This window comes from Neopelma chrysocephalum, unplaced genomic scaffold (genome assembly GCF_003984885.1).
Source record: "Neopelma chrysocephalum unplaced genomic scaffold, ASM398488v2 Primary Assembly neopelma1_77, whole genome shotgun sequence".
In the NCBI taxonomy this organism is placed as follows: domain Eukaryota; kingdom Metazoa; phylum Chordata; class Aves; order Passeriformes; family Pipridae; genus Neopelma; species Neopelma chrysocephalum.
The window spans coordinates 8,422,844-8,449,674 of NW_020897738.1; the positions used below are offsets into that span (position 1 = coordinate 8,422,844).

Here is a 26,831-nt window from a genome sequence, read left to right on the forward strand (position 1 = left end):
AGCCCTGCATCCATGACCTGGGGAGCTGTGAGCCCTGCATCCATGACTTGGGGCAGTCCAGCAGGGTCAGGTCCCTCCTGCACTGACTGTGGCATTCACAGCTGGTTCAGATTAAGGGCAGGCACAATCCTCTGCTTACAAGGGATCCTTTGGCACCCTCTGAGCAGCCCTTGCCCCAGGCTGTTGCTCTGGCACCCTGAGGTTCTGCCAGCATGTTTGGGGCTGCCCTTCAGGGATCTGTCAGACAGTGAAAAGGGGGTGAACTCGGGGGTTTATTGGGGGGAACAGTTCCTCCTTTGTTGTTTAGCATGGATATGAGACCATTGGATGGGATTTCTCCAACAGGGAGAGGCACCTCCCTGGGCTCCCTCAGCCCCACTCCCTGTTCCTGCAGCAATGCTGAGACTCCTTTTCACACAGCCTGGGAAGCTTTCCTTTTGTACCTTGGCAAGAAGGACCTGCCTGACAGTAAAATCCTGTTACCACGGGTTTGTTTACACCTCTTGTGTAACACATTTGTCAAGAAGACAAAAAAATGCTATAAATTTAAACTCAAATGTGTGTGATTTGGGGATGATCTTAGACCTAGAACTAAAATTTAAGCAAGGAAGCAATTCAGCTTGGCCATTCCTATAATCAGGTGCTCAAAGGGATCCATTTTTTACAGTGCTTGAGATTTTTGCACTTGTGAGTCCCACCTGAGTGCTACAAAATACAACAGCAGAGCCCACCAGCCCCCACAGACCCTCAGGGGCTGCTCACAGGTAGCAACAACCTTTGGAGTACATGCTCCTTTTTCTATTCCTAGACAAGTTCACTTATTTTTGCAGTACCAAGGAATGTTTTTCAACTGTTGTGTTTTTTATTATTAATATTGCTGTATAACAGCCCAGCACCTTCATAAACCAGCTGGATGGGTTGTTCTTAGCAAAGCTCCTTTAGGAGGCAATTACCCTGAAAAGCAATTTCCAGAGAAGGTACCTTCTAAAAGGAGCAAAACAGACAGGTCTTGGTTTTCTTTTTTTTTTTTAACACAGTTTTTTTCAAAGTTTGTCCATCTTAATTTCTGTTTTCTTAGGTGTGAAAATAAATTAACAGCAATAGACTGTAAAGGCAGACTGCCAAGAGCAAGATGCATTGGTGATGGTCATGCACCCAGAGGGGAAAAAAGATCTGTACCAAAACAGGTAATTGCTTTCATATTCTTAGCTGGAAAATATTTGATATGAAAATTAAGTGTGTAACTCAACCAATTTAAAACTACCACTACCTAGGAGACAGTCATGTTATGACAGCTTTAGAAAATGCAACTGTAATTTTAGCTTTAATGTGGATTCATGAGACTCATTAAGTATGCAATAAAACTGAACTTGCACATAGTCAAGTTTCCCATAACCACTTATTACAAGGCAACTGCTCTTATTATTTAATGCTTGTACTGAGGTTCCAAACACACAGGTTAGCACTGCAACCTCTTCTGTGCTTTAAAAACACCATAAGAAAGTGAGCCTTCTCTTTGAAAGCTACAATTTGAAGTGGAAAATAGTAGGCAAATGAAAAATTCAGCAAGAGAATAAACAGAACTGGAGGGACAACGTTCTGGAAAGGAATGAATAACACGTATCACTACATCTGGTTCTGAGAAGACAGAGTTTAAAAGAAAACATATTAAAATTTCATGCCCAAACCTGTCAAACTACTGATGAGCCTTTCTAAAGCACTGAGTTATTTTCTTATGCATCTAATCTCCCTCATTCTGGCAGGTTTCATAAGCCCAGCTGGTAACTGGATAGTGCAGTTCAGCAGTTTCCCTGCTGCAAACCATCATCAAACAATCAGTGTTTGAATGGGGCACCTCTGCTTCAGCTCACAGAGATTTAAAAAGGCACTTTCAAAGAGAGAAGCGGACCCAAAATGTGGGAATATGCTGTCCCAACTCACCTGCCTTTGTCAATAAAACACCTAAGTCACTCCAATGGCTATAAAAGAAGCCTCCAGAGACTGGCTCAGCCTTAGGGACCTGTTAACTGCCAACAGTTGTGAAGTGGGGATTCGGGATCCCCTTCCTATTACAGGATCTCCAGTCTTTCTAAAGCCATAAAAATGGAGTATGATCATGAGTCATTAACAAGATGTCATTCCCTGCAGATGCCAAAATAAGAGATGACAGATATTCAAATACCTGGGAGGTTGAAAGTGGTTGGATAGGACATTTTTCTAATCAAAGTGAATCCTTCTAAGCCTAATTACAGAGCCTCTCATTACAGTTTTACCTTGGATAAACTGATATTGCTTTGCTTTGTACTGAAAATTAAGGCCTAAACATTATAAAAAAAATTTTTTTTTACAAAGACAGTCCATATATTAGACTGCTATTCTCCAGGGCTGGAATGAAAGGAAACTTTGTGATCCTGAGTCAGGGGACTTAGGTTTGAGTCTCATTTTGGCAATGTTTTTCTGATCTTGCATGAGCTGTCTTACCTACATCCGTGTTGCCACAAGAGCAAGTTAAAGTTGTAAAGCTGTACTGAACTTTTTCAGAAAAGTCCCTGCTATGAATATATGGATAACACCTGAGGAAAGGCAGAGGGATTTTATCTGCATTAACTAAAGAACACAATTTTGGGACACCAAGGCAGCAAATGCCTGTGTGACATTATTGTTCCTGAGTTTATAAACAACTGGGAAAAAGAGGAGACAAGCAGTGCTTCAAACACTTTCCTTAAGTGCTGTCAGCCTGCTGACAATCGAGGCCTTTGAGGAAAGATGATGTTACAGCCAGTCCTGCTATAATTTTTCCTGCATTTAATCTACCTGCCAAGTACTGGTTGGTTGTTTAAGAGTTTATTAGGAGTCTCCAAGCATTCAAGACAGTACTTTAGCATTCTGATGCTAGAGGGTTTAGAATCTAATTTTGACTTCATTAGCTCACATAACCTGGTGAACGGGGAGCACTTGGTAAATTTGTATCATTCAACCTTTCTTCAGAAAAGATTCTCTCTGCTGGTCTGATGGTGCTGAGGATAATAGAAATGGTGCACAATAGTGGAGTGCCTGGGGACAACGGGGTGTAACTCACTGCAGTCACTGCTGCTGAATCTGCAGAGAGAAGAATGTTCAGTTGCAAACAATTTGTTTTTTTTTTTACACAGGCCATACAAACCAACAGATTAACCCTCCCAGAGCTGTGTGTGGAGGAGGTAGGTGCACCCCCTGCTTTTAGAAAAGGTTTGAAAGGTTTAAGTTCAAACTTTTTAAAAGCTTCTGCTGAAGTTATGCCTTTAAGTATCTCATACACACAAGCATGCAGAGGATTTGCATACTAATAATGTTTATGGAGCACTGTGAAAACAATGCAGAGCAGTCAGCACATTTCTACACATATTTTAACAATGTCCTGCACTAGGCCAGAGGAGATCTGGGCCGTGACTGCAGTTCCTGACTCTCAGTGCTGTGCTGTCCTGAATGAGGCAATCTCTATTTTGTGGCATTTTGCTTTTCTTGATCTTTTCCCAGAGCAAAAAAGGCAGAGTATTTTGGTCAGAAAGTCTAAACTAACTTCTGCCAAACATATTGTATCCTTGTTGCTGTAGGCAACACAATTCAACAGTTTCATAATTTAGTACTTTTAAAGGTCAAAGAAATATCTTTTTACTTCCCATTCTTTCATAACTGTTTATGTATTTTCAAGTGAGTGCAACACTGTGAAGAATGATCAGCATATTGCCAAATGTGAATATCTTGTATTTCAGTGGAAACTTAGTGTGGGAGTTTGTTTTCGTGATGTCAGTGGAAAATCTGAATGTCAATCTGAACATACTTTATATAATTTTTCACTAACTATTTCTTGCCTGAAATCTAGATTTCCCTCCTAATTCTTTTTAAAATTACTACAATTTAGCTTTGCTTCCATAACTACAAAAATTCTGTCTTCTATAAATGCAGAACTCCGGTGATTATCTCCTGTCCCCCACAGCCTTTTATCTTGTCTTTTTCCCTCCTCTCGGGTTGAAAGGAAACAAGTACAGTTTTCTTCTTATTGAATGAAAGGAAAAGAACAGAAAAGCACCCTGACAACAGCAGAAAGTGCTCTGCCCTGACAGCACACTAGGAGCTGCTCTGTAAAAAGTTTTCTTAGCTGAGATTTTCATGTTCCCCAGGGGGTAAAACAAGTTCCTGTTGAATGATTTCACCCCAAATGGGGGTAGGGGGAAAAGGGCTGGAAGAGCAGAGACCAGAATGGCTGATTGTGCTCATGAGCATCAACTGACAGACGTATTTCCCAGTCCCTCCTTATATCCCAGGGCTGAATCCTCAGTGTCCCAAATCCCCCTGCATGCTCCTGCCCTGCTTCCAAGGCTACCAGCTAATCTAGGGTAAATCTGTCTCTCCCAGAACAGCTTTCTGCTGGCCACAAGCTGCTCTTCAGGCTGGGGGGAGTGCATGACTGAAACTTGGTGGTGAGAACACCCACTGAGGGATCTGAACGATTAGGAAGGAAATCTTTGCTGAAACGACCATTTATTTCCATGGAAATGAACAGCTCTAACAGGCCAGGCAAGGCAGGACCTCCCACAGCACAGCAGGTAACCAAAGCACCACGGGGAAAGGGGCAACCTGACACAGAGCAGGGCATGAGACCTTGGGCTGAGATCCTGGGTGAATGCCCTGCCCACAAAAGTAGCTGGAACGGGCAAAGAGGGTCTCTGGCTAGAAATTGTTTTTTGAGAAATCTGTCCTGTCAGAGCGTTAGGGCAGCCTCACACATTAACATCTTGTTTCAAGGACTGCTGCCAAAATTATGTTTTTTCAGAAAATTCCCAGTCAGTTCTACTTCCAGTGATCCTGAAGGAATGCTGAAAGACAACAGTATGAGACTGTTGTCTCAGAGATAAAGCTCATACCAGATGCAGGCTGCTAAGAAATATTGCTGAACATGAGGGACGAGTAAATTGTTTGCAGTGTTCATATGGTCAAACTCTTTTTCCACCGATGCAAACTAAAGCTAAAGATCGGGAAATTTTCCTTTTGCATTTAAATACTGCAATGCTGTGCAAATCCATATGGTTCTGAACCTGAGGGCTTTGTTAGAGAAGTCCATGGCTGAGTAAGCAGAAAAAAGTAAGCTCAAGTGCAGAGACAAAGTCAAGGTTGTTTATGGAGCTCATTGGTATGACATGTGGTTGACATTATTGGTAAATATGAGTTTGTTTTTAAAGGACAGAAGGTAAAAAATACCTATTAGGGGCATCAGAAAGATACTCTATAAGCAGCAACAGGGCTAGCAAGCAAAAGTACTAGCTTTCTGTCTCTTCTTCACAGACATTTTGCAGTAGCAGAACTCCCTCTCGAGAAGGAAAACCCCCTTAAAATACATTGGCAGCAAAGCATTTATAAAAGCAGCTATTCAGGCAAATGTGACTGAACTGAAGCTTGACTTGCATTCAGCTTTTTCTTGAATACAAATGAGTACCACATTCCAGCATACTTACAGCCATAAATTACATTTTCAATTTAGTTGGGGCTATCTCCTCTCACTCCTTTCAGCTGTCAAGGTTTACAATGCAGTACAAATGCATTACACACAAATATGTCCTACTCTCTCTCTGAGAAAGCTGTTGCTGCCCACGGACTGGCTTCCTGACAATGAGTGCCACTCAGAACGTGCAAAACACCACTTCTTGCACAGGCACCACTGTTTAAAACAGTGACATTATTGAGGATAACAAATCCTGTCAAGCCTGAGAAATAAGAAAATACAAATAAGTACCTTTCTCAGTACAGCAGCAGCTGTTCCCTCCGATCCTTCCCTGGGCTGCTCTCCTGTGGGTTTTACAGAATAAGAGTCCAGGAGCCTGCAGTCCTCAGTCACATTCGATCACATCACAGGAATAGCTGATCGGTTCTGTGACACGGGCTCTAAAAGGAGCGGTGTCCTTTTCCCCAATTCCTCCTTTCACAGATTTCTGCACTCCTTAAAGGTGCTCGGTGCTCTAATAACCGGAGAGAAAGCTCTTCATCTCCCCCCTAACGACAGTGCTCTTGTTCCTTAGTTACAGCACAGTGACTGCTGACAAAGTCAGGTAGGAGCCAAATCTGAGCTCAGGGTAAATGCTCTCTGTTCAATCAAGCAACTCCAGGAATGAATTTGGCCCAGGGGATTTAGTTCTTTTTTCAGCTCAGGCGTGGCATGCTACAGCCAGAGCAGAATTTGTAGGAACAAGACCTAGACCTGGGTTAAATATAGTGCTGCTGGAGGCAGGGGAGGTGTGTAAAGCAAATTGCTTAATAGCAACTCCTGGAGGAGGTGCAATCAATATATTATAAACAGTACATCTGAATTCCTATAGCTTCTAGTTGGGAAATTATTCTGCTACAAACAGTTCTAAGATAAAAGAAAAGGCTTATTCTGGTAAATCTTGTTCTCGGCTTGTCTGTTTTGTTTCCTTTGAGGTGGGAACAATATAATCCAGCTGCAATTAAATTGCACCATCGAAGAAACTAGTAAGAAAAACAAAAAAACAAACACAATGTGGTAGTAGTTCTGTCCTGTATTCTCACTGCAAAGCTCAGACCTAGTCAGCAAGTGTTTGAGGCTCTAGCCTAGAAACTTTTTAAAGACTTGAAGAATGGGGTTTTTATCACGTGTGGCAGAAACAGGAGCTGAAGATCTGAGAACAGGCTTTGTCACATGATAGGAGAGGGCCTTGAAAGAACTGGGAACTGACTAGGAGCATGACAAGAGAAAACCAAAAAATTTTAAGTAGATGAATTGAGTAAAGAATTGTAGAGAAAAAGATGTAGGTGAAGACTGAAGTGTTTTTAGTAATAAAACTAAAGCAAACATAACTAAGAGCCTGCAATATAGCCCAGTACCCAAGGTCCATACAGAACAACTCTGAAGTACCCCTTCCATGTACAATAGAGCTTTAGCTCAACAAATATTTTCTCATAATCCAGGCATCAAGCAGAACAAAGAATGAAATAAGCAATACAGCACTCCAGCTCCACTGACTGTAATTTCCTGTCCAGTCAAAAGCTGGTTGTGTCTGCACAGTCCCTCATGCCACCCACAATCCAAATTAACACAGGATTGATTTTACTGCTGAGCTGTGGAGAGGAGTTTTAACCAGTAGCACTTACTGTGAGCTCTGACCCAGTGTGAGTGTGCAGCCCTGCTCTGGAGATGTCCTTGCAGGTCACTCCAGCCAGTTGGGAACTGGTGGGTGGGGGCAGCCCAGCTTCTGCTTAGGAGTGTAAATTAGTGCCAAGACTTCCCAGATTGAGCAACGGCCCATGACGACGCTTTTCAAAGACTTCTGACTTGGAGCTGAATTATATTCTTCAGGCTGGAAGCATGGGAGGAGCAAACTTGCTTCTGCCTGCCCACAACTGTTTGCTTGTATGATAAAACCCTTGCTGTTGTCTGGATATTTCATTACACAAGTAAAAATGGTGAATGGCAATAACTGCAAATTAGACAGAGCTAGAGGTTCAGCTGGTTAAACCACCCAAACTGGGTGTCCATAAATTGCCTCCATGTTAATAGAAAGTTGAAATCCTGTAATATATTATTATGGGATTTTTTTTTTCTCCAAGAGTTGTTTCTTTGGTAAGCTGTTAGACATTGGTTTATGCCTTTTTTTAGTTTACCTCTTTACTCAGTACAGGGTCTATTTAAGGACGGATATTTTTGAAAGTTTTTACTTACATACTAACAATGCTACAAACTCCAGAGTGCATAAATTTATACATTATTCACATGACTTATCCTTGTCTAGAGAGTAAAAACTCACCCTCATATTAATCAATCCAGGTTAGAGAACTGTGGAGAGCTATAAATCTATTGGTGTAATACAATTTTTACGTCAGGCCTAGATCTTAAAGGATGGCTTTGGTACTGCAGAAGGTCAGGATGCTGGATTCCCAGGGCACATCCATGGCAGGATGTAGAAGCAGGATGCATTGGGAGCAGCATCCCATGCCTGGCAGCAGGTGAGGACACCTGGCTGGCTCAGGCTGACTCCTGTGACAGCTGACAGGGCTCAGCTCTGCTCTGGCTGCACCAACCCGAGCTCCAGCTCAGTCACAGGATGCAGCGTGGCACTGCTGTCCCACAGCACGGAGCTTTTCCCAGCAAATCCATGCCTGGCACAACAACAAATGGCATTCCCTGCTTCTAATAATCCTGGCCAAAGACTGGTTTTTAAAAGCCCAAACAAAGGCAGACAGGAGAGCTAGCACATTATCATAAACCCACAGATCATGTGAAACACCGAGTGGAAGAAAATTCTTTTGAGTTTGCATTTTCAGAATAGCAGGAGGGATTTTCTTTTATGTGAATTTGCTGTTTTCCACAGCCAAATTAGTTTCTCTTGCTGAGAAACATGCAAAAGAGAAAGGAAGAAGCACTTATGTCTGAATCAGCTAACTGCCTGGCCATATCTAAAACAGGAAAGAGCTACAAGAGAAGAAAGAAGACCAGCAAACTTGTGCTCTAAATTTGAACAGACAATAGGAGGGGTTAGACTATTTTGTGTTACTGTGCATCTTAAAGGTCATCATGTAGACTGAGAAACACTTTCAGCTTTCAAAGACTTTGTAACTGCTCACAAAAACTCTGAAGCAGCTAAGTCTACCCCATTTCTATATTTTCTCCCCTCCCTTTTTTTGGTAATATGTGTTGAAGCATTTGAATGAAGTCAAGAACTGGTGTCACTTGAAGCTTCATCTGTTTCTGCTGGTTTTTTCCCTCACTTGCAATCAATTGCTTGTTCAGGACAAACTATTAACAGAAGATCTGTCTTAAGGAGGGAAGGAATAGAATGGCATAGATTAAATTCTGAACAACAACTCTCAGACAAACCTATGAAAACAGTAAAAAAAGCAAAAGCAAACAAGGGGAAAAATAGCAAAACAGGTGAAATGTTCAGCTATTTCTGTTGGTTTATGAACTCATGCACAAATGCTTGCAGCAGAGGAAACACCATTAGCTGAAGGATGTATTCTTTGTAACAAGATGCCCTTTTGGGCACTTAGAACACCAACCGTTCTAATACACGCTTTTAGAATTACATTTTTAAATGGAATTTAAATTAAATTAAATTAATTCTCTGATGCCTATACTTTTCTTACCTCAATGTAGGTTTTTTAGATATATTTATAGACCTTACATAAAAAAAATTATTAGTTAATTGAATAATTAGTTAATTTGTCCCATCTGAACAAAATGTTGTGAACTTTGTAGACTCCCCGTGAAATCCAATCTCCACCTCAATCTCATAAACCAAAATTAGTCATTTTCTTCCCTTATCAGTTTGACTTTTAACTGTCCCAAAGATTGATTTGTCAAAGCTCTTAAAAACAAATACCAAAAATGCAGCAAATTATAGCAGAATTAGATTGTAAGCAAACAGCCACAGATTCCTTCATGCCAATGCAAAGCAATACCCAACAAAAAGTAATATTGGAAAATTCTTGCTACACAAAGCTTTTTGTAGCTCTGGGGTCTGGTTCTCTCAGTTGCCAGGGACTATCTCACTGTTTCCACTTTTGTATTCACCTTCTGCTGTCCCTTTCTTCCCCAGGCTTCCCCTCCTCTTCCTCACTGCTAAGGACACCACACCACACACCAGCAGAGCAAAGCAAGGGTGGAAAAAGAAATCAAACAGCAAATGCAATTAATCAGGAGAGACGGTAAGAACCCGAAACATCCTACCTCCCACAGACACGGCTGAGTTCAACCCCTGCTCCAGCAGAGTTTATTGACTCCACTGTCAATTATTAATTAGGTCATGCCACAAAATGCAGCCTCTGACAGAATCAATTCCCCACCCCACCCACTGAAAAGGAAACAATGGGATGGCTTCCAAAGACAGCATCTACCTGACACTCTCTTTTTTCCTCCACCCTGCCAAGCTGCTGATCTGGGAACTTCAGACATAAAGGGAACCATGCCAGAAAAACAGGAGAGACAAGAAGATGTGCTTGGAAAGTCAAAATTTCTAAAAAATTTGGTAGAAAAAAGTATTTGGTCTTGGTCATCTTCATGAGGAAGAATTTAAGTGAGCCATGGATAAATGTAACTCAAAGTATTTCGTACAAAGGAAAAACCATACAGAATTCCAAGCTGTCTCTACAATACATTCAAGGGGAGAAAGTTTGCCTGTTACCAAAACCAACTCATGACTTACAAAGCATCTTGTTGAATGGATTTATACACATTTCTAAATCAGGGTGTTTCCTTTACCTCTTTAATACCACACTGTTTAAAGTACACTGAATAAACAACTCCCCCGGAAATAAACCAAACCACATCTAATGTATAAGTTAATTTATGGCTTTAAATATGACTAGCTAACACTGAAAAAAAAACTGTGGAAATATGATGTTAAATCTGATAGCTATCTTGCAAGAAGTTTTTTTAATCTCAGGTTTTGAAAGTATATGTTTTCACTGCAGAAACACAAGGCTTCATATAAATGATTCCTGATACTAGAATGTATTTGCCACTAAAGGACTTAATGCTTGTTTTCTTAAAAGAAATTAAGATATATATATGTAAAAACAAAGTATCACTAATTACCTAATCAACATAATGCTAACCACAAAAGAGTTAAAATAGGAGTAGGAAGCCACAGGAGCTGAGCCAAAGACACATTAGAAACCACATCTGATAACCAGAATCAGTCTGTGGTCCCTGATGAAGATTTTTGAAGTGCAGGACAGACACACCTGCTCAGACAGCAACACACACTTTCATAAGAAGCCACAATCTCACCAGGGCTGTGTAGGCTGTGGTTCCCTTAGACTCTGAGCTCTAAAATGATGAAAGCAATCAGTAATGCCAGTGTACAGTGGGCCTGTTTCAATGGGCACTTGGCCAAGATCCTACCCTTAAAAGAGTTTGGAAGCTTTACTCTAAATTTATCATCAATTCCCTCCTAAATTGCCACTTCAGGTGCTGTTCAAAGATAATGGTTTCTATCAACAGCTTTCACAGGATCATCAAGGTTGAAAGAGACCTTCAGGATCATCTAGTCCCTCATCAACCCAGCCCCCATAATCACCCCTAAACCATGTCCCTAAGTGCCACATCCAGATGCCTCTTGAACCCTTCCAGAGACAGTGACACCATCTCCCCCCTGAGCAACTTATTCCATCGCCTGCCACTCTTTCAAGGTAAAGTTTTTACTCTAATATCTAATCTGAACCTCCCTCAGTACAATTTAAGGCCATTTCCTCTCATCCTTTCACTTGAGACACAGAAGAGGCCAACCCCACTTGCCTCTCATTTGGTTCAATTTGGTTTTGCTTTGCTTTGCTACAGTTGAGGCCTTTCCTTACTAGCAAAACAACACAGTGCTGCAGGGACTTTTCTTCATATAAACTTGTTTTGTGTTTGGGGAGATTTAATTCTACCCTTGATCCTACTTGTCTGAACTAAACCTGCGTGAAGAGCATATGCTCAACACTGCCTGTTTCAATTCAGAACAGTGGCTAAAACAAAAAGCTGAAACAACTTTGCGTGCACGTACCTGAAAAGCATAAAAGATTAGTATCTGAATATGCTTTAGGTTTCTTTAATTGAAAGGCCCCTCAGTACACTCTAGTCATGTATTTCTAATGCTGTTTCAGTGGGTTTCTAGTGATTTATTGATTGGTGCTGCAGGACGTTTTCTTGTGTTTAGTTTTTTTTTAACAGCGGTGATACTGGACAAAGTCATCAATCCACTTACCAAAGCGATAGAAATTCCTATTTCAAGTATTTTCAAACGTTGACGGAGCGAACAAAAATAATCAGACTGCGCCGGAGGTGATGTCAGTTCTACAAAACTTTCTTTCGCCTGTTTTAATCTCCTGCCATTTCTCTTCAGCTGTGGAGCAGAGGACTGATGTTGTCTGAAACAAAACGGTTGGATGCTGCCCTCTTGTGAGCCGGGCAGAGCTCCAGAGGCTGAATCACGACTTCCTAAAACCCTTTTTCTGTAGAAAAAGCGGCCGATTCTCTCGTCCCAGACTCCGATTTGGCTGTGGTGGCATTTAACGCGTACAACCCAGCACGGACAGCATAGGCAGGGCTCTGCTTCACTGAGGGCCAACAGAGCGCCCCTGAACGAGAAAAACCGCGTCTCCTTGGTTTATTTTGATCAATGCCTGCTCTGAGGCCTGTTAGCCGGGGCTGTCAGGAGACATTACAGGCATTAACAACTCCCGTCCGGAGCAGGTCTGGGTTAATCGGCAGCTGCCATGTGGCCCGGGGATGGGAAGGGCTGTCAGGGGCTCTGACAGCGGCTCCGGCAGCTCCTCCCGTGCCGGGGCTGCCCCAGCACAGGCCGAACGTGCCACAGCCGCTCCGAGGGGCGCGTTCCCTGTCCCACACCGCTCCCGCCTCTGCGCTGAGGGAGCCGCTCCTCCGCACCCGAGTCCTCCTTGGAGCCCTGAACCGATCGTGGTCACAGGAACGCGAGTGGTCTGTAACACCCCGAGGAAGGGACGGGCTCCGTCCGAACCAGCTCCTCAGAGGTTCCTGTCAGCCTGAGCCCCGCAGCTGAGGAGCCGGGCCAGCCCCTCTCGCCGGCTCTGCCACAGAGAGACGGGCGGTTCAGAGGGGACAAAACAGGGCCTGGATATCGCTGAAGGCTCTCCGGGCAGTCACCGTGAATCCTCCAAAGAGCCTTCCCCGAACCCCTCCTGCACCAGCACCTGGGTGGGGGAAGCCTGCCAAGCAAACTGCGGTGGGTTGTTTTCCCTTCCAAGCGTCAGATTTTAACGCACACGCGGCTCCTACAGCGCCACATCCCGCACCCGCCCGCCCGCACTCCCCGGCGCCGTGAGGGCTCGGGCCGCGCGCTCCCCCGGCGCGGCTCAGGCGCGGCGCGGGCAGCCCGCGGGTCCTGGCGGGCCGGGGCCGGGGCCGTACAGCATGGCGGCGCTGTGACTGCCGGTGCAGGTGCCGGGGCCGGTGCCGTACAGCATGGCGGCGCTGTGACTGCCGGTGCAGGTGCCGGGGCCGGTGCCGTACAGCATGGCGGCGCTGCGGCGGGCGGTGCCGGTGCCGTACAGCATGGCGGCGCTGCGGCGGGCGGTGCCGGTGCCGTACAGCATGGCGGCGCTGAGGCGGGCGCGGCGCGGGGCCGGGCCGGGGCTGTGCCGCACGGTGCGGGCGCTCTCAGGTACGCGCTGCCCGCGGGAACCGCCTGCCCAGAGCGCCCGCGGAGGGTCCCCCGAGCCCTTCCCGCCGCCCGCCGTGGGGTCCGCGCCGCGGTCGGGGCCTGAGGCGCTCGGCTGTGGCACCCCCCAAAGCAGGAGCCGTCCTGTGCCCTCATCGCTCACCTGCGGCTTCTCCGCCGCCTCGCACCGCGCCGGGACACGGGGCTGCTCCGCGGGGCGGCCGAGGTGGGGCAGGGCCGGCTCCCCCGCCACCGCCCTGCCGGGCACACCCGGCTCTGGGAGCCTCGAGGGTGTCCCCGCCGACAGAGCCGTGTCAGGGCCGGCCGCTGTGGTGCTGAGACCTGTGTGGATCCAGCTGTGTGGATCCCAGCTGCCTCTGTCTCATTATGCAGAAGGAGCTTCTGGGGACGTTGTGCAAAAATCTAATCTATTTTCCTGCTTCGTTTGAGTTGCTCCGTTTTCCGTATTTCGTTCACAAAACCAGACCAGATAGTTTAGTGAAAAAACGCGGTGCCGTAGTACGGTCAAGACAACCCAAATTAGCAAAAATCAATTGTAAAAAGCAGCATGCTTTTTGATACTGCCCTTACATACCTCTCCCATCCTCCTTTTCTCTTTCTTTTCCTTCTGTTTTCACGTCCTCTTCACAGGAAAGAAGAATGAGTATGATCTTCTGGTGATTGGTGGAGGGTCTGGAGGCCTTGCTTGTGCAAAAGAAGGTTTGTATGTATAAATAACTTGGTTTAGCTTCAGTGGTGTTTAAGGAAGCTATGGGAAATGTTACTGATAATCCTAAAGCTTTTTAAGAAACACAGTACCTGCACATTAACCATTAACTCAGCTCCATATGGTTAATCTGTAAATTAATTCACACCCTGAGGTGGAGTGATCTTGTTTGGCTTCCTTGTTAGCCTTTTAAAAAATATTTCTTCACTTGTCATGGGAAAATCTAACAAGCTTTGATTTCACTGTTTAACTGCTGTAGAGAACCTTGCCCCTGTGCAGCTCAGTGTGATGTGTTCAACAACCCTCAGTGTTCTTGAACATCTCATTTGAGGTCAGTTTGCATTTTTAGGGTTGGTGGAAGCTGGAGACTCTAGTCTGGGTTATTAAGTGTGTTCTGGAGAATTTGCTGACTACACAGGGTGGTTGGGCCCCTGGTCTGGTACCTCGAGTTAGACAGTAACAAACACCAGCCATCACCTGTACTCTTTATCTGTACCTGTGCTACTAAAAGTGTTTAGGTCTGTGTGTTTCTTCCTCCTCTAAATACCTTATCTTGCTTTATTGTTTAAAGCTGCTCAGTTTGGAAGGAAAGTGGCTGTTTTGGATTATGTGGACCCTTCCCCACGAGGTATGAATGAGAAATAATGGGGTAATAATAGCTGGAAATGCATGTAGAGCAGCTGCCTAGGTGAGCAGGTTGCTCCAGGCAGCAAAGGGGCCAAAGCTGCCTGCTTTGCTGGTAGTACAAGCCTTGAAGCCCAGCTTGCAGCACAGCTCGTGCCCTCCAGCATGTCCCAGCTGTTCCTGCTCCCCCTGCACATCCAGCTGGGTAGCAGTGTTTGATGCTGCCACTTGGAGTGGACTTTGGACTTAAATAAGCGAGAATATTCTCTCTGTCAAAATGTTACTTACAATTTCTAAAAATTATGAATTGCATCATGCTGAGGCTCTTCATGTACAATGTGCAAAATAAGATCTGCAGATGTGAATGATTAGTGACTGGATCTTCAGAGCTCTGACAAACATCTTGAGATGGTTTGAATTTTAGGAGAAAAATATGCAGAGATGGTTTTTATCAAAGCAAATGAGCATAAACAAAGTTAGAAACTGATCTCTAGGAGATAACAAACTGTGTGTTGTTCCAGAATTTTTTAACTGCTGTGAACCCAGTTGCATTAAGTTACACTAATCTGATGCATTTCCTTTTTTTTCTTTCTTTTTTTCCTTCTCCCGAGGAACCACATGGGGACTTGGTGGAACTTGTGTGAATGTTGGCTGCATTCCTAAAAAGCTTATGCATCAAGCAGCCCTTTTAGGGAGTGCCCTTAAAGATGCCCAACACTATGGCTGGAACATAGCCCAACCTGTTCATCATACCTGGTAAAGATTATTGCCCATCTTCACTCCCGTGTGCTGCAAATGCATAACAGTGACCAACTTTTCACAATTGGTGTTTTTTGGGGACAGTTAGGGAAGTGGATTTTGCATGTGAAATTTTAGCTTGGTCCTTGTTTAAAACACAGAACTGTATTTACTGGTTTCTCAGGGCAGGTATGTTGATTTGGACTTGACAATTTATTTTCATAACAAAAAGAACCGTGGAACGTTCCTCATTTCTAGCAATTGCCTGTATCTTTGAGCTGCATAATCTGAATTTGCAAAATGATGACTCCATGTTCAATGTCTTGTTTTGTGGTAGGTCTGTGATGGCACAAGCTGTTCAGAATTATGTGAAATCCTTGAACTGGGGACACAGAGTGCAACTACAAGACAAGTAAATAAGCCTTTGAAGTTCATCTTTCCTCCCATAGCCAAGGAGCTGCTCTTCTCCTTGTAGAATTGCAGAATTGCCTTTGAAGTTTCTCACTAGAGCTTGTATTCTGAGTTTGTAAGTCCTTTCTCCTCAGGACTGTAAGTGCCCTTGTCAATTCAAGTGTTCTTCTCCCCTCCCACCTTCCTTTTCTTTTCTGAGAAACAGTGGTTGACAGTGACCACACATGAAAGCTTCTTGCAGTGCAGTGATCAGGGGATGCTCTCTTTAATCTGGAGAGGTTTTGCATTAATATGAAGTAATCAGGGTTTCTGAAGATACTTTCCATCTTGTCCCCCAACATTTCTATGCCATACAAACCCACAGATAACACAATGCTGGAGCAGCAGGATTTTTTTGCTTTCAGTGCAGAAATGGTTCCAAATTTTTCAGCGTGCAGTTCCTTTTATAGAGAAATTATATTAATAGAAAATTCAGCAGGTTCTGGTCTTGTGACTCCTGCTGAGTCACTTTTGTGTGCTCTTAAATGAGCATTGTATTAGTGATGCTATAGATAGTACTAGTAATGCTACAGCTAGTGGAAAATGTCATTTGAAGAGGTCAATAAGGTGATCCCAAAGTGTGTTACAAGGTTATTTGCTGTATAGAGGAGTTAACTGTGACACAAGAATTAAGTGAAAAATTATGATAGAGCCGCCAACGTTGAGGCCCCTGAAACGAGATGCTTTGTTCCTTTTACTGCTCTAGGCCTGTTTGCTGCCTTTTTTAGCACTTCAGGTATGGAAAACGTAGCTGCTTGTATTTCCTAGCAGTTCTTTGTGAAGTGTGCATTGCTGATGCTGTTTGCCTCTCCAGGAAGGTGAAATACTTCAACATGAAAGGGAGTTTCTCCGATCCCCACACGGTCCGTGGTGTGACCAAGGCAGGTAAAGAGGTGAGCTGCTGTGCTGCTTCTGCAGTGTTGGTCACTTCAAATGTTTCAGGGCAGCTGGGAGCTGGATTGGCCCTTTTCAAAGTGCTTTAGGTGTTCAGTGTTGTTTTGGTGGGGGCAATTTGCATTTTCCACCTGGAGAAGTTGTTTAGGAACCTGCCTGTTGCCTGCTGAGTCCCTGGCCTGGCCTGTCAGGTGCCATTGCTCTCCTGTGGGTGGAAATGCTGAGACAAAAGGTGTTCTTGGATTTGGTCAGGCATACTGGTGCTCACAGAAATGTAAAGAGAACCATCACCTCTGAGCATTAGGTCAGTGTGAGATGTTCCCCTCCTTCAGGTGATTTGTGAGGGTGATCAGCTTTCTAATACCAAACTGTGTGGGAGGCAATTGTAGTGAATGCACAGATTCCAGCAGCTGGGTCACATGAAGGAATGCTGGCCACTGCTGCATGTTTAACAATACTGAACATGCATTTTTTTTAGCACCTTTTTGGAGTTAATATCCCTTTGAGAGAGCAAAGGTTTTTGAGGGTGATGTCTAGGGTTTTCTAAAAACATGCTGCCTTTGAGGTAGCTTAACTCTGGGCCTGACTCTGTGATCTTGGTGTGTTTTGTCCTAAGCAGAAATTGGTTTTAAAAAGTTGTTGTTTGTGCGTAACTGTTGCTTCCAAGTAGTCATCAGAATCTTGCTCAGTATAAGAACAATTGCAAGGTTAATATTAAAACAAAACCTGATAGAGAATGAGTAGGAGTATTAGTTTATTTTATCTGCATCCTTTTTTTAATGTATTGCTGATTATGTCTTATAAATAGCAGATGGTAGTGCCAGCTTTCTCATTTATTACTCCTTTGTACATGGATGAAGTCTAAAGACAGATAAAAGGATTCCAAATGGTTTATTTTGATTTTTTTGGGTTTTTTTGTAGACTATTGTTACTGCAGATAATATTGTCATTGCTACTGGAGGAAGACCAAAGTATCCTACACATGTAAGTTCCCCTTCCATCTGACAACTGCCATGGCTTTGCAATTTTTGTAACTCTATGTGCTTCAGATCACAGTGAATGTTTGGAGAATGTGAATATAAAGTAACACATGAGAGATTTTTTTACTCCTGTCATACGAAAAATTGTCTTTATTTAAAGGACAGCTTTTTAGAAAAACATTTCCATAGAAAACACTTTGCATCAGTTGAGTCTGTTGATGTTGCCTGTGTGCTCACAGGTTGCAGGTGCCCTGCAGTATGGAATCACAAGTGATGACCTGTTCTGGCTAAAGGAATCTCCTGGAAAAACGTAAGTTCCCTTACCATGGCTTTCATAGATGCTGGCTATCATTCTTTTTCTGTATGGCAAGGTGAAAAATGTTCAAAATTGCCTTTTACACACCAGTTTTATTTCTGTTTTCCTTCTGAAAATACGCTTTGCTGTGCATCAACATCACACTACCGACCTTCATTAGTACCTCATAGATCTTCCCCCTCCTCCTCTTATGAAATTCCCTTCTAAAATCAAATTAAATACGAATTTTCACCATGTTAGGTGGAGGCGACTTGTTTGCTGTAGCGATTACACACCAAGTCACAAGAGGGCAGCATGAACTCAACCAAGGGCTGCTCTGTTCCCCTTCCTCACCACGGGAGTGTTCAAAAGTGCTCTTGGGTTAGGGAGGAAACTCCAACTTAACTTTATATTCTCTTAAGTGGTGGCAGTTCTGATAACGAAAGAAAATGTGATGAGACATTTGGGTTACTTTTGCCGGTTTTTTTTTACTGTGGAAGCTATTGTTTGACTGAAGTATTAATATATTGGTTTTAACGAAAATATTAAAACACCATAGTTGTTGTTTTTTACAGCCCAGAGCACAGTAAGATTCTGAGTCAACACTGCACTACACAGAAATTTCCTGGTGCAAAAAATTGTGATAGGAAATGCACATTTGCTGGCACGAAAATCAGATAATACTATTTTTCCTTTTCTCTATTGAGCAATTCTAGAAAATGCAAAGTATATATAAGAAAAAGAGGCTTCAGACTGTAATGCTGGTGGTTTTGAAAGACAACAGAGTTGCCATTCACAGTGGTGATTTTCTAGAATAAAAAATGCACTGTGTTAGGTTAAACATCAAATAGATAAACAAGGCTCCTTGGTACAATTTAAAAAAAAGGTAAATTTGCTGTTGTTTGTAGTGTATCAGTCACCTCTTGAATTCTGAAAGCATGATTTATGCGAGGAAATTGGTTTTTTAAAGAAGCAACACCCACACCAACCCCCCCCCCAAAAAAAACCCAAACCAAAACATAAGATTTATCCCTCTAAGATGTTTCTGTGAAAATGTGGCTTTTGTCCAGTTACTGCTAATGCAAGTTGTAACAGTGTAATGTGGGAGTCTGGTGTTTATATGTTGCATTCCTGAGATTTAGTCAAAATAAGCCTGCAGGGGCTACAGTAGCATTTCTGTGCTTTATCAGGCTGTGTCTTAGCAATTGAAGGAGGGAGTTGTTAAAGGTTTGTTTCTGTCGGATTTATTTCTATTATAAATATTCCCAAGGTTCAGTTTAACACCTTTTGTTTTTAGTCTAAGCTGTGTTGTACTTATTCTTTCTTTTCTCCCTCTCCAAATGTACATATCTCAGCTACAAATTACATGCCTGGAGGTTATAGAACTGTCAGTCCTGCAGTTATTCATATTAGAAAAAAAAAGGTAAACTGTTAAACAACTTAAAAGTCCCTTAGATATACAAACATGGGGAGAAATTCTCGCTACTGAGATGAAGGGTTTTGGCAGAGTGAGTTAGAAAAGATGCCTTGAAATGTGTTGAGCATGAGTGAGAGATTGAGCAGGTGTGAACAATGTTGGGCTCTGCTTTCCTAACTTTCCTGTTAGACTCTGACAGTGCCCAGGAACCCCCTGCTTTGTGCAAGGAGTTCTGAATTATGTGGTGCTGATATTAGGAATAAGTGCCAGCTGATATCTATTTTTCATCTTATGAAAAAGAAGAGCAAACATATGCCCAAATTACAGACACTCTCATTCTGTTCCCTGTGAATCTCCAGCACATATTTTCTTTATGGGCAGCACGTGGCATTTGCAGCCCTGCCCAGGAGCTCCGTGCCAAAGGAGGGGGTGATCATCCATTCACACCTGAATCAGATGCCCTAATGCTGGAAAAATGAGTTCCCACTCTGGTAAATTGTTTGCCAAACACAAACCCCAGACTGGCAGATTTTAATCGCTTTGGCTCAACCTGTTCTTTGTACACCTTCAGAGCTGTGTGTTTTTATTGTAGGATAGGGAGATGTTATCTGGGGTCTTTTGTGAGAAAACATGTGTTGCAGTGACTGTGCAGTCCCTGGGGCTCCCAGAGCAGCAGCCTCGGTGTCTGCACTGCTCAGAGGTGTAACAGCACTGCTCTCACCCTGGGACACGGTGCACACTGCTTTAGGGTAAGGCACAGGGCAAAAGCCCATTCAAAAACTCAACAAAGTGCTTTGCTGTCAGTGGAAATGCTTCGTGGGATTCCTCCCCAAGGTGTGAGATTGCAATGAGTCTGCAGAACATGAGGACAGCAAAGCAGGGCAGGGGCAGCCTGTCCAGAGTGTTCATGGCTGGCTGGGGGGACCCACTTCTGCTTCCAGAACAGGGACTGAGATCCTGCCTTTTGTCCCAGCAGAGCAGGGAACGGAGGATCCGGTCAGGAGAGAGAGGGATGTGCAGCACAGAGGGCATCTGGGGACAGGCACAGAACCTGCTGTGCTGCAGAGCTGATCCACCCCCTACATTGAAAGTGCTGATGGACAACTGCAGTGATACTCCTGCTTGAAAGGGTGTGAAATATGGGGGGAGAAGGGAGCTGGAGTTTTATTTAAGAACTAAAGTGGATGTATTTGGTAAATACCAGTCTAGGTAAATCTATTAAACCCATTTTCTGTAGTTGTGCACACAAATGTTTGGAGACAGGAAGGGCAAATATTTGGCATTTGGAAAAATAAGATTATTAAAAAGCAGATGGTTATAAATCAAAATGAAATTTAGCAATGAATAAAATCTGTAATAAGAACTGTAATCTACTTGATGGGAAGACATAATCTACTTGATAGGCTGTCCCCATGTGCTGAAAGATGAGCTGTCAGAGAAGAAGATTGGCCTGGCTGAATAGAGAACTTTGGCTGGAACTCAGGAAAAAAAGGAGTGTTTATGCCCTTGGGAGAAGGGGCAGGAATCTCAGGATAAGGATGTGGTGAGGTTATGAAGGGAGAAAATTAGAATTAGGACTTAATCTGGCTACTGCTGTAAAAACCAGTAAAAATGTTTCTCTAAGTACATCAGCAACAAAAGGAGGCTGAGAAGAATCTCCATCCTTTATTGGATGCAGGGGGAGCAGAGTGACAAAGGGTGAGGAAAAGGCTGAGGCACTTCATGCCCTCTTTGCCTCAGTCCTTAATAGTGAGCCCAGTTGTTCTGTGGGTCCCCAGCCCTGAGCTGGAGGATGGGGCAGGGAGCAGAAGATGCCCCATAAGTCCTGAGGGGTTGGTTCACAGCCTGCCTGGACCTGCTGCACCACTGGGACGTGCACAGGTCTGTGGGGCCAGGTGGGATCCTCCTGAGGGTGCAGAGGGAGCTGGCAGAAGAGCTCCCTGAGCCACTTGCACCTTTGCCAGCAGTCCTGGCTGCCCAGGGAGGTCCCAGCTGGCTGCAGGCTGGCAGATGTGATGCCCACCGGGGATTTTGTACCTATATGTGCTTCAGAAAATAATCTCTTGGTTGTGCAGGAATATGCACAGGCTCATTCCACTGCTTTATTCCTTTTTTTCTTTTTATGGAACAGGTTGATTGTTGGAGCCAGCTGTATCCTTTGGAAACCCTGTGATGATCTATGATTATGAGCAGCATCGCTGTCTTTCCTATGAAAGCTCAGTTTAGGGAATTCCTTTGGTCATGCCATGTAGTTGAGTTGGTGAGAGAATAGTAATAGTTTTCTATGAAGCAGCATCATGGAAATTAAGGTCACCTGAGGATAAATTCTCAGGATCTTAAAACCAATGTTAACTATGAGGAAAATATTCTAAGACTTCCAAGTTTTATTCTGTGTACAAAAGCGAGCTGAAGATGTCTGTGTGAGGAGAATTTGGTATCTTTAGGTAAAAGTCCCACTTGTATACTACCCTTTTATATTGTGTTTACATGACATTATTGTTTGCATTTCCCTAACTGGTGATTCACCAGATGTTTCCCTTGAGTGTGCTGGTTTTCTGACAGGCATTGGACTGGACACTGCAGTCATGATGAGGAGTATCCCACTTCGTGGGTTTGATCAGGCAAGTATGGAATATCTTACAGTGTAGGAAAGTTATTTCCACGTGTGAGAGCCCAGTTTCTGAGGCAGGAGTGTTGCTGTTAGAAGCAGCAGTGACAAGCACCACAGCAGGCAGTGACAGCTCCTGGTTGTGTGCCAGCCCCTTCCACTAGGGAGTAGCTTCCTTGAAACCAGCAGCTTGTATCCCTTAAATTGGGGCCATGAGTGTGCAGAACATTGGATAGGAACAGTTCTTGGATTTGCATCCATCAGTGCAGAAATGAGCCCTGTCCCAGCCCAGGGAACAGTGTGTGTGGCACTGGGGACACACTCAGAGCAGGGCTGTCTCTGACAACCTGATCCTCTGTGGGCAGGAAGAGCACAGCAGACACACCAAAGGTAATAAAGTATTAATAGAGAGAAAGTCATTATGTTCAGTCTGCAGCCACATCGACTCTGATGGCACCTGATTAGTGAGCTCATGTTTCTAAGAGACACAGCCCTGCTGTTGCCTTCGTATTAGTTAATATCAAAATTCTGTGAGCTGGGAGCTTGCACCTAGTTGTTCTCTGTGAGTGGTTTTGTGATAATATCCTTCGAGTAATAAACATATTCTTTAACAAAGTGCAACCTGAATTACTGCAGTCAAGAGCTCTGACATCTTTGGATAAACCTGTCAGTGTGACACTTCACTGCTTGAGTGTGGGGTGGCATCATTTCAAACAGGCTCTTGGGACAAAAGCATTATTTCCTTTTTGTAGTAGAACTTTCCGTGAAGCCTCAGTGATTCACAGTCATTGCAGGGAAATGTCAGGTGTCCTGGCAAAGGGAAATATTTTTCTTCCATTGTTTTCTGAAAGTATTTAATTTTCATCAAACTGCCAGAAAATGCTCTAGATGCTGTTTTTGAATAAAAAACAAATGATTTAAAAGCAACTGGTCTATTCATATACTGTTTTACTTTTTTGAAAATAATTGGAGTATTCAGATATAAATGCCTCTTGGAATGGAGTTGCAGGTCGTGGTGGCTCCATAAATTATCATATGCTGGCAGTGCATAGTAACTGATTGACAAGGAATGTTTGAAATGCACACTGTACTTACTGGATTTTCCTGAACACAGCTGAAGGAGGGTTTTACATTAAAAAGGTCATATATCTAAGGATAAACAATTTGTTTTTCTTACTTAACAGCAAATGGCATCTTTAGTAACTGAGCACATGGAATCTTATGGCACAAAATTTTTAAAGAGATGTTTCCCAACCAAAGTTGAAAAACTGGAGAGCAACAGATTGCAAGTCACCTGGAAAAACACTGACCTGGGCACAGAAGAAAAGGATTCCTTTGACACTGTGATGTGGGCAGTAGGTAAATGTGATTATCTTAACATTTATTTGCAATGCTTTCCATTCTGAAAATGAAGACTCTTCATGTTGTCTGGGGCCAAACAGGCCCCCACTTTTCTGTATGTTAAATACTTAGTGACCTAAACATTGAGGGTGGTTTAATTCTTTTCTGGCATGCCTGACTTGTTCATTTACAGTCTAAACCCACATTAAGTTACAGTGAATGAAAGAAGTCAATGGTAACTACTTTTGCATGAGCTGCAATAAATGGGGACCGTGTGGTGTTCCTCACACTGACTGGAGAGTGAGGACATGAGTTCCAGCAGCTCTGTGCTGCAGGTCATGTGCTCTGAGTCCATGCTTTTGGTTTGTTCATGAAGCTGTTCACTACAACTGCATATTTATCCTGTTTAAGAGCCTACCATTTCTCCTTTTTCTAAACTGTGGTGCTTAAGTTTGTTACTGCAGCCATCATCCAGTTCAGAGAAGGAGAGGTAACTGTCTCTAAAAATCCAAGCTCCCTGCAGGGAACCTTTAAGGGTTCCCTGGCTAAGTCAGCTTTTTACCTTCCTAACACCCCAAATAGAGAGCAGGTTGGTTGTTTTGACAAATGTTTTCTTTTCCTTACTGTGACTACTATTCTCTTAGAAGTGCAATGGGCTTCTCTAAACTGTGGAAAAAGCTTATGATAACAGATTATTCTCACCAGAACCAATCAAAGAGACTAGTGCTTGCCAAGAGCAAAAAACAAGGTTATGCTGTCTGGAGATGTGACAGTCCTGAAAACTGTAGAATAATATTCATGAGGTGAGATGAATATGTTTCCAAAAAGAGGGTTTCTAAATGCTGTATTTGATTTTCTCAAGCTTTCTGGTAAAAAAGCCAGACCATTCTATGGTCCTGTGGAAAGGACACTGAGTTGGAGTCACACATGTGCAATGTCAAGTCAATTTGTTTACTTTTGTCTTCTTTATTTTTGATGGAAAGAAGAGCTATCAGATTGAAATAATAAGAAAAAAATCTCTATTTGGTGTTAATTATAATGGAATAAGGTTGCATGATAGGCTGTTGCAGTGTGAGTCCAGACACTAATTTGATAGAGGGACTACCTGTATTATAATTTTTGTCATAGATTTGAGTTACAATCCATATTCAGAAACTGCAAAATGAATAGTTTGAGGGTTTAGGGGGTTTGTGTTGCCTTTTCTTTTAGTGCTCACATTGGCACTCCACCCTTTAGGATTACACCCATTAACAGTTAAAGCTGGTTAATTGATGTGCAGTCCATATGATTCATTGTTTTGCTCTGTATCAACACACCCACACCAGGTGTCTCAGATAATAGGCTGGGAAACTCGGTGGTGTTGAGGATTTCCTGTCTGCAGATGTGCCAGTTACAATACTGATTGAAGCAAATCAGCTTGGAGAGTTAGTTAAAAAGCAGCTGCTATTGTTAACTAATTGTAGCCTGAATCATACCACATATTTCCTTGATTTTTGTAAGTGCATTGTGGAATTTTAGTAGGATTTTATGAATAATGTTAAAAATATTTATTGACAGTGGGACATAGTTTGAGTTTGATAAGCTACAGTGCTATCTCTTAGTGTAAGCCTTTTAAAAAAATTACATTTTTTTTTCTGTGAAGAATTTTGTTTTGCTTTTGGAATGTGTGATTTTCTGCTTGTGTGGATAGGCCAGTAAAAGCAGGCACAATGCCCTCTTTGTTTTTCTAGCAGCTTTTTTTAACTAGTCAAAATATTTGAGAGGAAAAAAAAAAGAAATCTCATTTTGATATGTTTTAATGTAATTTTAAAGTTTCAATTCAAAGCTTTTGCAGGGCACTGTCATGTAGCTGTGACACCTTGCTGAGTGACCATACTGATATATTCCAGCTCAGTGAAAGAGCTCATTCTTGACCTTTATTTGATTCTGCCTGTCTAGCTCAGCAATGTCCTTCTGTCTTGCCTGTGTTGTCTTCTGCTTCTTGAGAATTCTCCTGAAATGATCAGATTTTGAGACTCGGTTCTACAGTGAGCAAAAAAACAAATAAACTTTTCCTGTTCCCTGCTATTCCCCCTGCCCCTAAGGACACACAGAAAATGTCTCTGTTAGATGCCTGATGTACCTGAGTGCAAAGTAGTAAATTTGTGCATGTACAGAGTGAACAGGGGGGTCTTCATCCAGGGAAAAGGGAGAGATGGACACCTCTGGGAACAGATGCAAGTGCTGAGCTGCAGGACAAAGGTGCAGGAGCTCAGGCTTTGTAGGGTGGGTTTGTTTCAGCTATGGAGGGGCTGAAACCTGTGGGCTGAATGCTGCAGTTGCAAATAGCTAATGTATAAAAAGAGTTGGTGAGGAATATTTCCATTGGAATTTGCAATAGATGGCAAAAGATCACTGCTGGAACTGAAAGTTGATTATTCACAAAGTCCTTAGAAAAGAGACCGAGAAAGAACCATCTCTAATGGGATCTTAATGTGCAGAGGAGCAACATTGAATTGATGATTTAACTGAGCAGGTTTTCCAAAATCCTGGAGTTGGTTTGGCAGAGAATGTGAGGCTGTGTGTTGGTAAACTGTCAACCAAAAAAGCAATGACCAGTGGCAGATTTTAAGTTTAGCTTTACAAAAAGAGTTCTCTCCCTGATGAGAGCAGTGGAACAACCATTCCCAAGTTCCAGGGCATCTGTCAGCTCAGAGGAGCACCAGTGGGTCTGACCAACATCAGCTTTGCTTCAGAAAGGACCTCTGGCTTTAGCCCAGCATGGAGCTGAAGGGGCTCAGGTGCTGCACAGCTCATGCTGTCAAGGGATCATCCTTTGTGTCCCTCTGCACATTTGGTGGATTTATTCTGCTGTGCAGTAAGATAAGATCCTCACTGTTCGGTATCAACAAAGGGTTAAGTACATTACTTTTTTTTTCAATAGTAGTTTTCTTCAAGTCTTACAACCACACTGGTTTGGATTAACTAGGGAAACAGAAATTTTGTTTGGAGATTTTCTTTGAGAAGTCCCATATGGTAAAATATTGCTGTGATCTCCTGTAGGCCATACAGAAAAGGGGATGGGCTTTAGGTTTGTCTTGGCAAACAAAATCTTGCTATCCAGTTTTTAACCTTTGAACTATTCAGTGAAAAATGGTGCACCTTGGTTGATCTCAGACAACTGTTAATGTGACGTGGTTTGCTGGGTCTTTGTTCTGAGCTTCCCATGTCTGCCTCTCTTATTAATTTAAATTCATTACTGTCTTGGTAAGATATGGTTTTTGGAATTGTAATGAAAATTGTCGTTCCCATTACATCAGCCAGTGCTTTTAGTTTTCCCCCCAATATCTAGTTTTAATGACATTCAGTCAGACTCTATTCAACAAGGCTATTTTTAATGTGCTGGTCATTTGTTTGCATTGACAGACCCGGATGGTATTTTTCCCTTCATTTGTTTAACCCCCCCATAAACTTTGAGTGTAACTCTTATTTTGTGCTACTTATTTTACCAGCTTGTAACTACAAAAATCACCCACTCATGTTGAGGAGAAGTTGTATTGTAGGCTTTGCCTCTAATCTACATGTGAAGAAGGTTTTGGATTGAGA

At 43.1% G+C, this 26,831-nt stretch overlaps 2 protein-coding genes across 6 annotated transcripts in view; one reads left to right on the plus strand and one right to left on the minus strand.

Moving 5' to 3' along the window:
* COMT (catechol-O-methyltransferase) overlaps positions 1-13,883 on the minus strand; it is a 22,721-nt gene extending 8,838 nt beyond the window's left edge. Inside the window, exon 1 of one of the 5 annotated variants that reach the window (XM_027689426.1) lies at positions 13,768-13,883. In XM_027689426.1, coding sequence (XP_027545227.1) covers positions 13,768-13,776 — 9 coding nt within the window. In that variant the 5' untranslated portion in view covers positions 13,777-13,883. Of the gene's footprint in view, positions 1-5,770; positions 6,058-7,143; positions 7,323-9,718; positions 9,809-13,335; positions 13,357-13,767 lie in introns of those variants that run through there. The other 4 variants (XM_027689430.1, XM_027689429.1, XM_027689428.1 and 1 more) reach the window with 4 other exon arrangements.
* TXNRD2 (thioredoxin reductase 2) overlaps positions 13,106-26,831 on the plus strand; it is a 27,173-nt gene continuing 13,447 nt past the window's right edge. The window contains exons 1-11 of the mRNA XM_027689425.1: positions 13,106-13,175; positions 13,824-13,892; positions 14,471-14,527; positions 15,135-15,279; positions 15,599-15,673; positions 16,526-16,604; positions 17,527-17,589; positions 17,825-17,895; positions 21,429-21,448; positions 21,827-21,918; positions 23,090-23,264. Coding sequence (XP_027545226.1) covers positions 13,106-13,175; positions 13,824-13,892; positions 14,471-14,527; positions 15,135-15,279; positions 15,599-15,673; positions 16,526-16,604; positions 17,527-17,589; positions 17,825-17,895; positions 21,429-21,448; positions 21,827-21,918; positions 23,090-23,264 — 916 coding nt within the window. The remainder of the gene's footprint in view (positions 13,176-13,823; positions 13,893-14,470; positions 14,528-15,134; positions 15,280-15,598; positions 15,674-16,525; positions 16,605-17,526; positions 17,590-17,824; positions 17,896-21,428; positions 21,449-21,826; positions 21,919-23,089; positions 23,265-26,831) is intronic.